Here is a 16,081-nt window from a genome sequence, read left to right on the forward strand (position 1 = left end):
CTTACTTTATCTTATCTATGTTTTAAAATGCCTCACATTGTTTTTTTTACCTAAACATTACAAATGTACGTGTGTTAATGTTTTCTAGCCGACTTCGGGGACTTCACTCAGTTCATGTCTCAGGACTTCCTCAGGGAGTACGTGCTCTTCCCCGTGGTGAGTCCTCAAACCTTCACTCTTCAAATATATGTGTGTGTGTCTGTGTGTGTTGCCTGAAGGCACACATTCTCCTCCCTCTGCATACCTGAGTGGCAGACAGAAAACAGAAGTAGAACAAGCTAGAATGTGAGTGACAGTGTGGGCTGAGATAAAGACCTAGTGGCTACCAAGCGTTGCATTAATAAAACTGTATTTGACTTTGCTTTATTGCAAGACAAGTGCAGTTCATTGCTACACCATTGACTACAGTTTAGCTGCTAGGGTGTTGAGGAAATAGATTGGTTAATCCTCCATCACCTGTATTCTCTTCCCTTTCTCTCTCAGAACTGGCCTAATGGAGACGAGGTGCTGGAGGACTGGACCCAGAAAGTTGCAGAGGAGCACAAAAGTCACTGGTACTGTCTAGCTTTGTTTGATACTGTTTGTACATGTGTACACACGTGAAAAAAAGAAGAGAAAACGATTCAGAGACAGTGGGATTAATTGACACTTGTACCTGGGGCTGAATCTGTCTGTGCTTTCCAGTCGAATGCAGACAGCTGAGGCAGAGCTGCTGTACATCAAGGAGGTGGAGAAACTGGACGGCTTTGGTCAGGAGAGCTTTCCTGCTAAGGTAGATTCATTATCTTATATTATATTATCACCCCCCAAACACACCTCTTTCTTTTAGTATGCGAAAATCAACTTATGATATAAATTCTTCCCCGGCAGGACAACTACACCAACGATATTTTTATCGGCGTGTCCTTCATTGGGGTGTTTGTCAAACACAGAAATGGCAGATCCATCATGCTCCACAAGTAAGTTGATTTATCTATTTTTTTAATCTGTGATAATGAGGAAGTGTGTATCAGACAAAAGAATGAATATGCAAGAAAACATTATGAATTTCGTGTGGGAAAATTCAATCCTTGTGTGCATTTTTGTGCGTGTGACAGGTGGAAGGACATTGGCACCATAGCGCACAACAAGTCAGCCATCACAGTGGAGATAACAAGCAGAGACGACACCATCATTTTTCACATGGTGAGTGTTGTGTCTGCACACGCGCACACACATGCTTTACACAAGGTTTCCAGTGGGAAGTTAAACACACATTCTCAGATATCCTTGCACGGAGACAAACACGGGGCCAAATTCGGTCTTGATTTGCTATGAATACAAGTTTGCACGTTTGAAAATATTAATGTTTTCTCTGTGTGTTCGTATCTGCAGGAGGATATGGAAATGGCAAAGTACATCGCTCGTCTTTTCACGGCCAGACACAAATTCTACAAACAGAACAAGATCTGTGCAGAGTGAGTCTTGAGGACAGCTGAAGGCCATTAAAACGCTTTTAACTTTGAAAGTTATGTGAAAAAAAATTAATGCCAAAACAAGCTGTAGGCCTCTAAAACTAATCTTGAATTGATGACACAGAGTTCACAGCACTTTCAGTTTGTGAATCATCTTCTAAGTTGTCACCTCGTTTCTTTTTTTAGGCCCACTCACTCACCTGCACCAATCAGGAGGAGACCCACCTGGACCCACCGCATATCTCTGGTACGGTCAGAGTCATTTGCTCACTTTGTTTTAATATGTTTCATCGAGTTATTGCTCAGTGGTTTGACGCAGTGCTGTTTGTTATTGCCGCTGGCCTCTACAAATGAGAAGAGAAGCCAGGAGACAGACGGAGAATTTGCAAGGGAAGACAGAAACGGGCTGCGGTTAAGAGATCTGACCCCGGCTCTCCCACTCAGGGCAGCTCTTAATTGTGCCATGGAGCCTCGGTTTTAACGTGCGTTGGTGGTGTGGTGGGTGTTGTTGGAAAAGTTTGCAAGGGTGTTGCTTGGTCTGATTTCCGGTGCGACAATGAAGGCAGTGATTTGTGCTTCTCCCTCCCTGCTGGCCAGACAATGGCTCAGCTAAATGTGGCACAATAGCTGTTCAGTCAGGCCCCTGGAGTACTCAGATGTCGGTCTGGAGAACCGCAGGCATTGGTGTATTGGTGTTTGACAGCTCCGCGGCCCCAGAGCGGATCCGAGTCGGTCACAGTCACCTGTTGTTCAGATGTAGGACAGAAGCAAAGTGGAGTAATGGCTTTAATTTCTCATGCCTTGAAAATCAGTCATTATCAACTCACCCCTATGCTGATGGAAAGTCAGGTGAAGTTTCACAGCCCACAAAACATTTCTGGAGCTTCACAGCAAAACAGTCTTACAGGATTCTCCTAAATAACTAAGGTAGATGGGGACTTGTTAACACATAAAATGGTGTAATCCATGTCTCAAGAAGCCCTGAGATCCCAAAGTGATTTGAAAAGACGTTATTTGCACCATTTGTTAAGCTGAAATCGTTAGCGTGACTTTCCATCACCATGAGGGTGAGTAGATAATGACTGAATTTTCATTCCTGGTTTTCCTTTAAGCTGCGTTTCCACTGCAGAAACTTTCCCCAGGAAGAGGAACCTTTGGAGTAACTCAGCGCGTTTCCACCGCAGGTCTAAAATAAGATCTGGGGACATTATTTTCTCCTCCAAAAAATCCCTGATTGGGGAAGTCCTTTCTGAAGGTACAGGAACCTTTGGGGTGGGGCTGAACATTTCTGAATGGATGAGTACTCGCAGCATTTTATTTCATCCTACTATTTTTAAGAAACTGCAGCGACAAACCAGTTTGTTTGTTATTTAATGTGCTTCCACACATCAACATGGAGTTACAGAAGAAACCAGACGACAGGTCCAGGCCTTGTTAGTCACTAGTCTGCAAAAGGGATGTGTCATAACAGCAGTCACCTTTTTGAACCTTTGCAGGTCTATAGACTGCGATGGAAAGGCAGACAACAACAGGCTAAGGGAACCTTTTAGCTCCTTGAAAAGTTGCTCCTGGAGCTTAAAGTTCAGTGTGCTTTGTGTGGAAACGCAGCTTTAATTAGGTGGAACAAGTAATTGTGTCCTTTTAACTTTTAATGTGTTTCTTCATTCAGCCGCGGCCCCAGTCCTGTAACTTCCAGTCAATGCATTCCCAGTATGGAGAGCATTATCAGGACACGCAGAGCTCTCAAGGTAAAACCACAGACACACACACTCACTCACTCACACACTCACACACATACATACATTTAAGTAAGTCTCAACGCCTCCAGCTCACTGCTTTGACCACATTGTGATTGAAGCTCTCAGCCCGCCTGATAATAACTGAAGCATTTGAATGGAGCTAATTGTGTCTTTCCCATCAGGCGTGTGACTCACAGCCCCATTTGTATTTTAACAATCTCCCAGCCAATTAGAGCCCAACGTTCGGGGGTGCCGAGCGGTGACCTCATTTGTGCTCCACTCTTTCATTGACTCGTTCACACACTCAGTCCGCCTTATAATCCGAGGAGCTTCACTCGCGTCGGCTCGACAGTAAAGCAGAGCGAGTGGAAAAACATTCTGGGTGTGCTACTATGTGTGGGTGTGAGATCATTCTGTAGTTTGACCTCAGGCATCACACTGGATGGAGATTATGTACGTCTGCCTGCTTGTGGGTTTGAGATAGTTTCACACGAGAGAATGCTCTGTTTGTTGAATAAAGAGGGATAACACGCATACCACTGTCTCCTTCATTATGGGGGGAAGAAAATCTTCCAAATCTATCCTGTTCCAAATTAGTATTACTGCTACTACTTCTGCTACTGGAAGGACACGTTCAGATTTATGCTACATCAGAAATACCTTGAGGGAGTCACAATTACTGCTGATCGACAGCTTTAAAAATGAAACCAGAACACTGGAAAACACCCGAAGCTCCCTCAGTGCAGCGTTAGTTGCTTTCACTTTTAAAGAATCAGGTTTGCCCAAAAGGACATAGGATGAATTTTAGGAAAATTTGGTCCCCCTGTCATTGCTTTTACTAAGAAATCCATATCATATAATTTATTTTCCTGATTTTGTTCGATTTATGTCTGCTTTTGATTTGTCAGTTTAATTATACTTCCTTGCACAAATGCCGTCAGTCCCTGAAATGTTCAGAAACATATCCGGCATGGTGACGAGCACGTCAGAACACTAACCAATCACAAGATTCTACCGATGACGTATTTGAAAAAACATTACTTATCGCACACATTTAAGAGGTCAAATACACAAATGATTGAAAAAACTTGGTTTGTTTTATGGAAAACTGAAGCGTACAGCACCAAGTGTTTAGGGTTAGGTTTAGTAGAGATGTTTAAAGGGTTAGGGTTGGCTTAGGCTAAGATATAAGGACACATCATCCAAAAACATTCCAAATCTGTAAAAAAAAAAAAAAATTCTACTTTCATTTTCCCTCTTTTGATCTTTAGATAGTATCTTCCATGACGACCCCTACTACAAGTCAGAGACCAGTCTGGACCGCTGCCCGGGGGACTTTCCCTTCCGCAACGGCACCGTGCCCAATGGAAGCATGTACAGCAGCCCCAGCCTGAGCTCCCTCAATCACTCCCAGACTTTCATCCCGCCCTCGCCCATGTCCTCCAACCTCAGCATCCCCGGCAGTGAGCTCATGCGCCCGGATTACATCCCCAGCCACCGCCACAGCGCTATCATCGCTCCGTCCTACCGGCCTACGCCTGAGTACGATGCTGTCATGCGGCAGAAGCGGCGCATGCTCCCCGCTCACCATGACCTCCACAGCCAGTCGCTGCGCAGTCTGAACATCAGTAATGCCTGTGCTTATCGGCAGCCTGAGGCTTTGGTGTATAGCCAGCCAGAGATGAGGGAGAGGGGCCCTTACCATGGCCTGGGGCCCAGTCCAGGACCGTACACATCACAGGTGAGATAGAGGTGGATGCTCTGTGTTTAATTGTCTTTAACATTTCTGGTCTTTTCTACATCTCACACTGTTTTTCTGTGAATGTTCACCTTGCAGATCAGCTACAGTAAGCCTGTGTCCCATGGCCCTCATCAGGGAGGACCAGCCAGCAGCCAGGGCCCCTGTCACTCACCCTGTGTTAATGGAGGTGGAGGCAGCGGCGGGGTTGGAGGTGCAGGAAGCTCCATCTCTCACACTGTCAGCACACCCGAGCTGGCGAATACCAAACAACAGGGGACTAATGCGGGAAGCTATGCAGCTACAGCTAACATGCTGAGAAACCACATGTCACGCCCTCCTCCACCATACCCTTCTAGCTCCTTCCGCCCGGCCACCAGCACCCCGGATCTGGCCAGCCACCGTCACCGCTGCACTGCGGGCAGCAGTCCGGAGCTGGTTACCCGCATGGTGCAGCTGTCGGTCAAGACCTTCCAGCCGGACAGCTCGGCAGTGGTGCACCAGTCCCTGCAGGAGGTTAGTGAACCGTTGACTGCAGCTGCTAAGCACCGCTCCACCTTGGGCAAGAGACACAGCATGGAGGTGATCAGCAGCATGAGAGGAGGTGGAGGAGGAGGGATGGAGGGCATGGTGATGAAGGGCATGAATGCTCCCCTTCATCGGAGGAACACTCTCAGAGAACATGTAATGCCCCCTCAGCCTCAATCCATCCCTCCACCCCAGCCCCAATCCCCTCAGCCGCAGCCACAACCACAGCCTCCACCTCCACCTCAACAGTCGCAAGAGCTCCCCATGCAGATGCCTGCCCAAAAAGCCCCTGATGCTTCTGTAGCGCCATCTGGGCCAGTGGCGTACCAGCATCAAAAGACTCTCTCCAATGCGACCATGCTCATACACAGTAGTGAGAGTGAGGAAGAGGAGGAGGAGGAAGAGGAGAGGCCTGAGCTGGATGTTCAAATTCCAGGACTCAATGAGGATATCAGCGTTCAGCTCCAGGCTGCTCTGGCCAAGCTGCCCAACAAACCCCCTCCAGAGTACCCTGGTCCTCCTCGACACCCTAGCAATGCTCAAATCCGTACCCACACCCACAATCACAACCACACCCACCACCACAACCATAATCAAGGACCCCAGAGCAACCAGGGACCAATGGACCCAAATCAAGCCCAGGGCCGAGGGCTCAAAGCTGGGCAGGGCCCAAGTGGGCCTGGAGGTGGTGGTAGTGGTGGTGGAGCAGGTGGTGGTGGGACACTGACCCGTGGGGACCAGGGTGGGGTGAATGGAGCAGTTTTGGGTCCGTCCATTTCAGAACCGGACTTGACCAGCGTGAAGGAGAGGGTGAGGAAGGAGCCGGTCAAAGAGAGGCCGGTGTCAGAGATGTTCTCCCTAGAAGACAGCATTGTGGAGAGGGAGTTCGCTCAAAGGGTAAGACAATCATTCTCCTTCATTCATCGTTTATTTTATCCCAGTGCCAACACATATTTTAATAATCCACATGATTTATTAGTCCTGAAATGTTTCAATAGAAGATTAAAGGCATAGTTTGGGTTTTTTGATTTGTGGTTATATGAGGTACTTATCCAAAGTCAGGGTATTACCTCCGCTAGATGCCAGTTGTCCCACACCCAGTTTGGAGAATCACCAGGAGTACCGACAGCACTTCCGAAGGCTATATAGCTCTCACCAATGCAACCAGACTCCTTTGACAAAAACAATAATTTTACCTTGCAGGACACAGGAGTTGTTGGTCTACTGCTGCCTCGATTGGTTAGCTTGTTTTTGTTTCTGCATCTGTTAAAAAGGAGTAGAAAGCCTTGTGTGGCTCCAGAGGAAGCTGCCTGTAATCTGATAAATTGCCTCCAGTGTTGTCACTCAGTGGCTACATTGCATTGTGGGTAATGTAGGCGCCAGGTTTTGAAAAGGAAGAAGAATGAAGGGAATGAAACAGGAGATATCTCTGGTTCTGTTGTTGATCATTTGTTTTTGAACGGCCCATAATGCCCATAACAGTGTTATAGAAGTGTGATGCTAGACCAGAGGACTGCTTTTTAAAACCTGGATCCTAAAGGACCCAATTGTAATTTAAATCAGACAAAATTTCTACATAATGTAGCTTTAAATTAGACTAAAATAATGAACAGGTTTTTTGATAAAATACATGAAAATAACTGTCAGCTGCAGCCCTATAACTATACGTCATTTGTATTGAGTAACATACACAAACATAGCATCAATAACAGGCTTGATCGTGTCATATTATGAATTTTTATGTAAAAAAAATTGTATACGCCCAAGCATCATCTGGTACTTGACAAAAACCCCCACCATACTGGTACAGTTTTAAATATTTCAGTCTGTTGTTTGCTAGCTAGTTTCATAGCTCCTGATTAGCAGTAATCCGGGGTTCAGCACCTGAGAGGGTAGCACTAGGCTCTGAGTCCCCCCAGGCAGCTAAAACCCTTATAAATCCCTCAGATTATTCTTTGGGTTGGGTGTTTCTGTGTTAGCTCGGCTCTCTGTTAAGGCACAAACATTTGACACGGCACCAGAGTCCAGGTATAAGTTAAATCATATAATCGCCTCACTTAGTGGGTATAAACCTCTCTGTTCAGGGGTGACCTGGTGTGGCCAAAATATTTTACTTCCATCTAAAACTCCAAAAGCTGTTGTCCCTCATTTATACCAGCCTGTTTATCTCATACCTATAAGGTACCCCTAGTGACCCCCAAGCTGTTGTTTTGACTGTCCGACAGGGGATGAAGGAGGTGGAGAGGTGAAGGGTGGAGCTGTCCTGGAGGTTTAATAGCATCAGAGATTAGGAGAGGTAATCCGCGGAGGAAGGAGGGACCGCGCAATGTGGGTCAGAGTTTGGCTGCCGTGTTAGAGAGAGAAAAAAAGACAGGGTGACAGAGGGAGCGTGTGTTCTGTAAGGAAAAGGAGGCCAAGGAGGTAGGTGGGAATAAACAAAGGACTAAAAGAATGATAAATATGAGAGGAAGGACAAAACAAGCATCAGAATTAAGTTGAGGCCGAAGTGAGATGGATAAGAAGCTGCAGTCTGCTCTTTAATAGGCTTTGTGTACGGGGCTTGTTAGTTCACACCTTTGGACCGGATACAAGGCGACTGGTACGGCCCGGTTTGCCCTACAAACCGGACGCACACATGCACGCGCAAATACTCCCCACCTACTTCTACACATGTGCACGCTCACTGATTTGAGGCCAGCGCAGGTCAGTCAGTCTTGCAATGCTGCCGGTACCTGTGAGCATGACACCGGGATTTTCCTCTCTCTTGAAGACGCTGGAGAGACAGAAGATGTCCGTGGACTCCATGAAGAGGCCGCTGATGATGGCCGCCCTCAACGGCCTCTACGTGGCCCGAATGCCTGTCCCGGAGAGTCCCGCGGAGGAAGGCGCCAAGTCTGCCACAGACGAACGGGTAAGATTTTGCATGGCTTTAAATGTGTATCAGGAAGTATTTTTGAAAGATCTAGAAAATGTTTTTGTTGTGAGACATTATGTGCTATTGATTGATAAGTGATAACTTTTAAAAATGAAGGTGTTGTTGTGGAAATAATTTCCATTTTTTCATTGCTGCTCATTACCCAAATCTTCTCGGATGCATTATATTTAAAGATTATAGGTTATTAGTTGTAAATTCTGTGATTTTATGGTGTCATAGTGATAAAATAAGCTTTTAAGATCTTTTTGACTCACGATTGTTCAAAAAGTACATAAACAAACAATTTTAGACTGGAAATATGAACACAACCCAATTATGCATCTGTTGCTATTCTGGATTTACAGTTTTTTCATTCAATTCACACAGTTTCCTTGTATGATTGGAGGATAAACGCCCAGCGGCAGTGATAAAAGAAGCTTGGCTGCAAATCTAAAAGACATTTACAGACGATTTCATTTCACAAATACTGTCTGTCTGCTCCCTTTTCGAGTGTGGAGGTGTGAAACCCAGCCTTTGTCCCGACTGTTGCTAAGCTAACGGGGGCAAGCCCTAAGTGGGCTGTGGAACGCGTGGCATGGTGGTGCTTATCGCCTCTAGGCCCGTCGGTATGTTAAGAATGTGACCCGAGAGAGAGCGAGTGAGCGAGCCGCACAGAAAGAGTGATAGAAAGAGAGAGAGAGAGAGAGAGATGCTGCCCTCTCAAACATGACTGGCCTAGTAAACACGAACCCCCCACCAGGATCACTGCAAATTCTGCTCTCTTACAGCTGTGTTGATGCATTATGCATACTTTGAGTTCTTTGATATAGAAGTCAGTGTTGAGCTGTGAGTGATGACGAGAGTTTAGCGATGTGGACGTATATTATAATGAGATCCCCCTGGTTTGAATAGTCTCTTAGGTATGGTGGAATGTAAATGAATAAAAGCCTCTTGGGGACTGAAAGAGAAACCTCTGAATGATGTGTTCCCTGGAATTCAATGACTAACACCCCCTCCTCGCTTTCTCTTTCTTTCTCTCTTTCTCTCTCTTTCTTTCCAGTGTAAGACCTTGGAGTTGAAGCTGGAAGAGGAGCGGGTCTTCACTGAGTACGAGCAGGTTCCCAAGAAGAGGGCCGACTGCGTTCTCACCACAGCGACTCTGCCCGAAAACACAGAGCGCAACCGCTTCCGTGACGTGGTTCCGTATGAAGAGAATCGGGTCGAGCTCGTACCGAACAAGGAGAACAACACGGGCTACATCAATGCCTCGCATATCAAGGTGCGCTCGAGGGGTCAAGGGTAAAAGTGTAAAAGTGAATTAGAGACTTTTATGTAACTTATCTGACGCAGAAGTGCTCTAACGCTTTCTCTTGGCGCGTCAAAACTGAAACTTAATGGTGGATCACATGCCAGGAGCAAGCATTATATGGAAGCCCTGAGAGGCAAGTTTTATGATTTTATGATTTTATGATTAAAAAACAGGTGAAAAAATATTTTGCCGGGAGAATCTAAGCCTCTCAGGGCTTCCATATTACTAAGATCTCAAGTTCCCTTAGTGACTGACTTCTGCACAAAGTGCCACTCTGCTCACAGTGCTCAGTTTCTGAGAAATAATTAATAATGTAAAAATCCTATATATTAAAGAGATTTTAACCTTACAAAAAGCGACAGCTGGAAACATCTGGCGGGCCAAAAAAAAATGGGAGCCCTAATCTGATGCTTCCACTGTGTGTACTCATGAAAGGTGGAAGGTCTCGCCACATAAATAAGTTAATATCGTCCTTTTTGTTCTTTTTTTTTTGTTCTTCTTCACGAACATTAATTTCAGGAAATCCTTTTTAAATGGTTAATTTAGCTTAAGTAGCTAAATTTATAAAGAAGAGTTCAGTGTACCAAAATTGGAGATACATCGTTTCATTGGACAGCGATGGTGTTCATTATGAATCAACCAGGATGTCATCCAAATGTAGGAATGTAGGTTTTTATGTGCAAATTTAAAACTCTCATGAAACAGATGGATGAAAACACCTATGAATGGCAACATCATATAAGATTGAATGTTGATGACAACCTTGATTTTAAACCACACTGTATCATCTGCCAGCTTTCAGTGTGAACTAATATAGGGGAAGACAATTATAGTGACTGCTAAAACAGTCAAATTTAGCAATAGAACATTTCACAAAGTGTTTCATAAGATTCAAGTTTATGTGTGCGGCTCTTCATCACAGTTCCAGTCTCAAAGTGCTTTCCAACACCCACATCATACAACATAAATTAAAACAAAGAGCATAAACTGGATACATTCAGCTCTCTGTCGTCTTTGTTGTGGTCATTCCTGAGCAGCGAACGTCTCGGAGGAAAGGATGAAAGGCAGCTGTTGAAGGCCGTTTGGGCCTTTAAGCTCACAGAGCTGGTGGAATTCCCAAAGAATGTGGTCCAAACTCCAAACCCTCTTAAGTCAACCTGAGCTGCTCTCACTAGCCCCTCTATTCATGCGTAGTTGCAAACAGCGCGCGAGCACAAGCTTGTGTGTATGCATGAGTTTGCATTTTGTGTGCATACCCGAGTGCGATCACCAAAGCAGCACTGAGTCGCTGCCTATCACGGTGTAACCCTCTTACTTCCCCCCCGTCATTTAAGGTAACTGCCGCAGAACAAAAGGCCTTGTTTATTCCCCATCCATCTCTTAATACAGTGTTTACAGTCACGAGGTGGCCTGAGGTATTAGCTGGGACATGCTCATTATGTAATGGCACTCTCAAGTCTGTGCGGCTGGAGTGTGTTGACGATGGGAAGTTTTTCAGTGCTGTGTGATGCCTTATGATTATTAATGAGGGGAAGCTGAAGAAAGCTGAAGAGAAGGGGTTGTTAGTTTTATAAATGAGGGGAAAAGACACAAACTGTGGATGAAAAAGGATATTTATACTGCCCTCCAGTGGTGGATGAGATTACTGTCAATGTGTTTAAATTAGCTGCTCACATTTTGGACTTTAAGAAGGACGAATTAATTCTCAGAACCCCCGAAACCCCAAAACTTCTCCTGCAGGTTTGACAGGCATGTTTTATTTTTTTTAAAAATGGCCCAAGAAACTGTAAAAACAGAAATTACCATTGGATGTTCACATTTCTGATGATCCTTGAACGAATCATCTGCAACACGTGTTTCAGTCAGGAAAAATAACTAGGTCTAAGCTTAACATTGTGATATTTCATCAAAATGACTTTATTACTCATTTGAAATATCTCTTTGAAAATTCTGCCAAAACCCTTAGCTCTCACCACATTCTGTAATAAACTTTAAATTGAATAAATGAACTGGAAAGCAGTGAATGACTATAGTGAGACCAACAGTCATGCGGCAAAGATTCAGCAACGAAACCGCAGGCTGTTTACACATAGCAGAGAGGAGAGAAGTGCAGAGTTTGTAAATGTTTTTTATTTATTCCCCCCCCCCTCCCCCCCCCTATATTTGTAATAACTTGTAGCCACTTGTAAAAATGTTGTATATATTTATTCCATTTCTTTTTTTACATTTTTTTATAAATAATCAAAGAAACAACGCCGCTCCCTTTTATATTTATATTTTTATTATAACTGCGTTATCTTAAGCAAGTGTCAGTGATTGTCATGATTGTGCTGTTTCCATCGAGGTACAGGTCTTATATATTGCAGTGAAAAACAGGTACACAGGAGCCAAAAACACCCAGCAACTGCCTGGGGGTTCAGTGTGGTCTTTAGTAAGCATATTTGTTTGTTTGCCTGTGTGTAGGCTGATTGTTGTTAGCTGTCGTCTCCACGTGCACTAATAGATTCTTTTGTGTGTGTGTGTTTGTGTGTGTGTTCTCCCAGGTGATGATCAGAGGGGAGGAGTGGCACTACATTGCCACCCAGGGCCCGCTAGCCAACACCTGTGCCGACTTCTGGCAGATGGTGTGGGAGCAGGGGGTCAACGTCATCGCCATGGTTACTGCCGAGGAGGTACATACACACACATATGCACACATGGCGCAAGCAGATGTGGATATTTTTCAGCGGCCGACAGCTGGCGCCTGTCTGTGTGCGAGAAACAGGAGCGTGTGTGTGTCGCCGCGTCTTTGTGTTAATGGTGTGTGTCTATTTTCCCTTATTCTCTTCTTCTCTTCTTTCCTTTCCTCCAATCACCAACCCATCCTCGTCTTCCAATCAGGAGGGCGGCAGGTCCAAGAGTCACCGCTACTGGCCCAAACTGGGCTCCAAACACAACTCAGCCACTCATGGCAAGTTCAAGGTGACCACCAAATTCCGCACTGACTCGGGCTGCTACGCCACCACAGGGTTAAAGGTCAAGCACCTGCTGTCTGGCCAGGAGAGGACAGTCTGGCACCTGCAGTACACCGACTGGCCTGAGCAGGGCTGCCCCGAATATGTCCAGGGATTCCTCTGTGAGTGGGATTGTGTCGTCGTTATTGTGATTTTTTTTGTGTGGATTTTAAGACATAACAGGAAGCGATGATCTAATTAAAGGAATAGTTTGACAATTTGTTGAATTTGCTTATATACTGTCTTGAAGAGCGTTTGACATGAATATCATGCTTGCGTGGTAAGTATGAGGCTGGAGCCAGTAGGTAGATAGCTCAACCTTTTTATAATGACTGGGAGCAGCTTAAAGCAGGGAGAAAAAGATAGCTTGATCTCCAATGTTAAAAGAAACACCTACCAGCATCTGTAAAAGTAATTAGCTCACATTTTGCTCTGTTATTTAGTCGATACAAAACTGAATTATAAAAACGATAGGTTGTCGTTTTAACTGTTTCACCTGCATCCACTCTTTGAACTAATTTAAGCTAAGCTAACTGCCTCCTGGTTCTAGCTTCACATATTCTTATCCAGCTGTTGAGGGGAAAGCAAATAAGTGTAATCGTGATTTCTTTAAAGAAGGCCAACCTGCCAACCTCTTACCTGTGTCTCCTTCCTCCTGTCCTGCAGCCTACCTAGAGGAGATCCAGTCCGTGAGGAGACACACTAACTCCATGCTGGACACCTCAAAGAGCCTCAATCCACCTGTGGTGGTGCACTGTAGCGCCGGGGTGGGTCGCACCGGTGTGGTCATCCTCACTGAGCTCATGATCAGCTGCCTGGAGCACAATGAGGTGGGTGGAGAGCGGGCTTACAGTCAGGGCATCTGATTGGACTGTAATTAAGTTTGGGTAATTTTTTTTGCCATCACTGACATAATATATTTAGTTGTTGAAAGAAACATTTTTAAAACATTATATACACATTACTACTCAAGTATTAAGACCATCAAATCAAGGTACCGAGCCAACATTGTCCAGGCAGTGATGTCGTGTCCGTGACCGTGACGTCCTAGACGTCGGTAAAACTTTAATTTTGGAACTTTTTTTGGACCATAATGGGACATCTTGATTCAACATCCTAGGGAGAAAACACAAATGCATGTTTCAGGAGAGGAGGCAGTGTAATTTAACTTTAATGAATTTGTTTTTTTCCTCTTCTCTTTTTTTTTTCCCAGCCGGTGGAGGTTCCCACCATGTTGTCAGGGCTGAGGCAGCAGAGGATGCTGATGGTGCAGACCATCTCCCAGTACAAGTTTGTCTACCAGGTCCTCATCCAGTTCCTCAAGAACTCCCGCCTCATTTGAGCCTGGCGTCCCGACCTTTGACCTTACATGACGTGGCAGAACGGCACCAGATAACGACAACGGTACTTCAAATTAGCACGAGGACTGTAAAAAAGAAATACAGTACAACTTATAGCTGGTTGGAACAGATACAGAGATTCATGTTGAGTTTTCTATGTGGCAGTTTATGGAAATCTTAGTGTGTTTCCATACTAACTCACCTCATGGGAGGAAAGGATTCGAGTAGGCCTGTATAGAAATTGACCATTTCTCCTAATCAGTGTATTCAGATGTTCTTCTCCCCCCCCCCATGGGTTTTATTCTTGGACCTGGTCCTTCTGTGTCGAGACTGCATGTGTGAGGTGTGAATGTGTACGTCTGTCCCCGTGTGTGTTCTGAGAATTCAAGTCTGCCTGCTACATTTCTCATTCATTATTTAGCCGTTATTAGAAATGGCACTTTGCTGCATGAACAGTAGGTGGCAGCAGTATTATGACTATTTTTCTCTACTCTGAAAGAGTTTGCCAAACAAAAGTATTCTCTGAATCACTGTTCTAAAATGTTCCTTTATTTTAACAGAGTATTGATTAATACAGCAGATATTTACTTCGACATTGTAACAAATGTTTTTATTTATTTCTATCAAGATTGTGGTCACCTTTGCTATTGAACGGAGGAGCATTGAGGATCTTTTTTTCCATCACTCGTCTTAATTATGACCACATTTTCCTGAAAGCCTTCCTTGTCAATGTCAAAAGGTCTGCTCACATTTTCTTATGGAGTTGCCTCATTTGATATATTTCTATTAAGATCCCTCCTCCTCTTAAAGACGCACAAAGTACATTTTCACAGTATTTTGAATCACAACATCTTGTGATCACGTGACTTATCACATTTCTTACCTAAAAGCATTTCAAAAGTCTAAAATGAGTTTGTCCAGTGAATTTGAGATAATTTATGAATATAATTTCACTGTTTGAGACTTGTGTCCTTATACAGCAAATACTGTACATACTGTATCATTGTGCCTTATTGAAACATGAGACAAGGAGATGCCTCCTGGCTGCCTTGTTTTTTTCCCTTTCAAGGATTAAATCTTTAAATCAGTATTTAATGTTTTATAATGAGAACAACACTTCAAAATCGTTTCCCTAACCCTTTGATAAGGATTTTGCAGTGGCATAATGCTGATCTCTTGGTTTATTTTTGAAGGATGATAGTATAAAAGTGACATTGCCCCAAAAAATAATGAAAATAAAGGCAGCCATTTTTCAAAGTCTGATCTGAACCTGATAAATTTCAATGTTGCCATGTTTCTGGCTCCTGTTTATCAAAATACACTCTGAAGAATTTCCCTTTACATGTTATGTTAATATACTTTTTTTTTTTTTTTCTGGATCGTAATGCAAAGTCAGCCATGTCCAAAGTAACTCTGTACATAACGGGCATGTGAGAAAAGATTTCTACAAATGTTTTATATAGTTTTCTTTCATTTTTTTTTTTTTTCCCTTTTTTTGACTTGGTACCCTTAAAATACCGCAACATAATAAACTATGCATGCGTTTTTATATTTTTAATGTATATATATTCTCAAGTAAGTATAAGCTTTATGCTCTCTTGACATTTAAGTGTTTTGTTGCACTTCTGTTCTCTTTGTGACAGTATTTTTTTCTCACACGGCATTCCACTCTTTGTTAATATTTAATTTTTCCCCTTCATTTTTTTGGCAAAACTCCCAAATACCTTTCAAAGTATGTGTACATATGTTTTGTATATGCGTTTTCAGTGCATCAAGTCTTTTGTTTTTCTTTCCCCAGACATGTATGAAGCTGTCGTACTTGCTTATTATGCAATAAAGCCTTATTTTCTTTAAGACTGTTGCCACAAATTCATTTATTGAGATTTTTTTATGATAATTTTCTTTTAGCTGGTGTTGTTGTGATTGTGGAGAGTGTTTCCCTCACGGTAATGGAGACGTCAATTAGCGCAGAACACTCGCGCGAGGTGTTAATGCAAACACACTGCTCTTTCCCAGCCCTCTGTTGTGACTCAGGCACATTCTGCAGCTTTAATAGGCCCCTTGTG

The 16,081-nt window shown here is 43.9% G+C and overlaps 1 protein-coding gene across 1 annotated transcript in view; it reads left to right on the forward strand.

Annotated features, from left to right (window-relative positions):
* Positions 1-15,869, forward strand: part of LOC141018544 (tyrosine-protein phosphatase non-receptor type 14-like) — a 40,962-nt gene extending 25,093 nt beyond the window's left edge. The window contains exons 5-20 of the mRNA XM_073493549.1: positions 89-156; positions 484-554; positions 685-772; positions 871-959; positions 1,098-1,185; positions 1,375-1,457; positions 1,641-1,701; positions 3,124-3,202; positions 4,465-4,934; positions 5,031-6,356; positions 8,230-8,370; positions 9,434-9,652; positions 12,226-12,354; positions 12,563-12,797; positions 13,342-13,505; positions 13,889-15,869. Of these exons, the coding sequence (XP_073349650.1) occupies positions 89-156; positions 484-554; positions 685-772; positions 871-959; positions 1,098-1,185; positions 1,375-1,457; positions 1,641-1,701; positions 3,124-3,202; positions 4,465-4,934; positions 5,031-6,356; positions 8,230-8,370; positions 9,434-9,652; positions 12,226-12,354; positions 12,563-12,797; positions 13,342-13,505; positions 13,889-14,017 (3,440 nt within the window). The 3' untranslated portion in view covers positions 14,018-15,869. The remainder of the gene's footprint in view (positions 1-88; positions 157-483; positions 555-684; positions 773-870; positions 960-1,097; positions 1,186-1,374; positions 1,458-1,640; positions 1,702-3,123; positions 3,203-4,464; positions 4,935-5,030; positions 6,357-8,229; positions 8,371-9,433; positions 9,653-12,225; positions 12,355-12,562; positions 12,798-13,341; positions 13,506-13,888) is intronic.
* Positions 15,870-16,081: the final 212 nt, after the last annotated feature.

The sequence above is a fragment of the Pagrus major genome, chromosome 22 (genome assembly GCF_040436345.1).
Source record: "Pagrus major chromosome 22, Pma_NU_1.0".
NCBI classification, from domain to species: domain Eukaryota; kingdom Metazoa; phylum Chordata; class Actinopteri; order Spariformes; family Sparidae; genus Pagrus; species Pagrus major.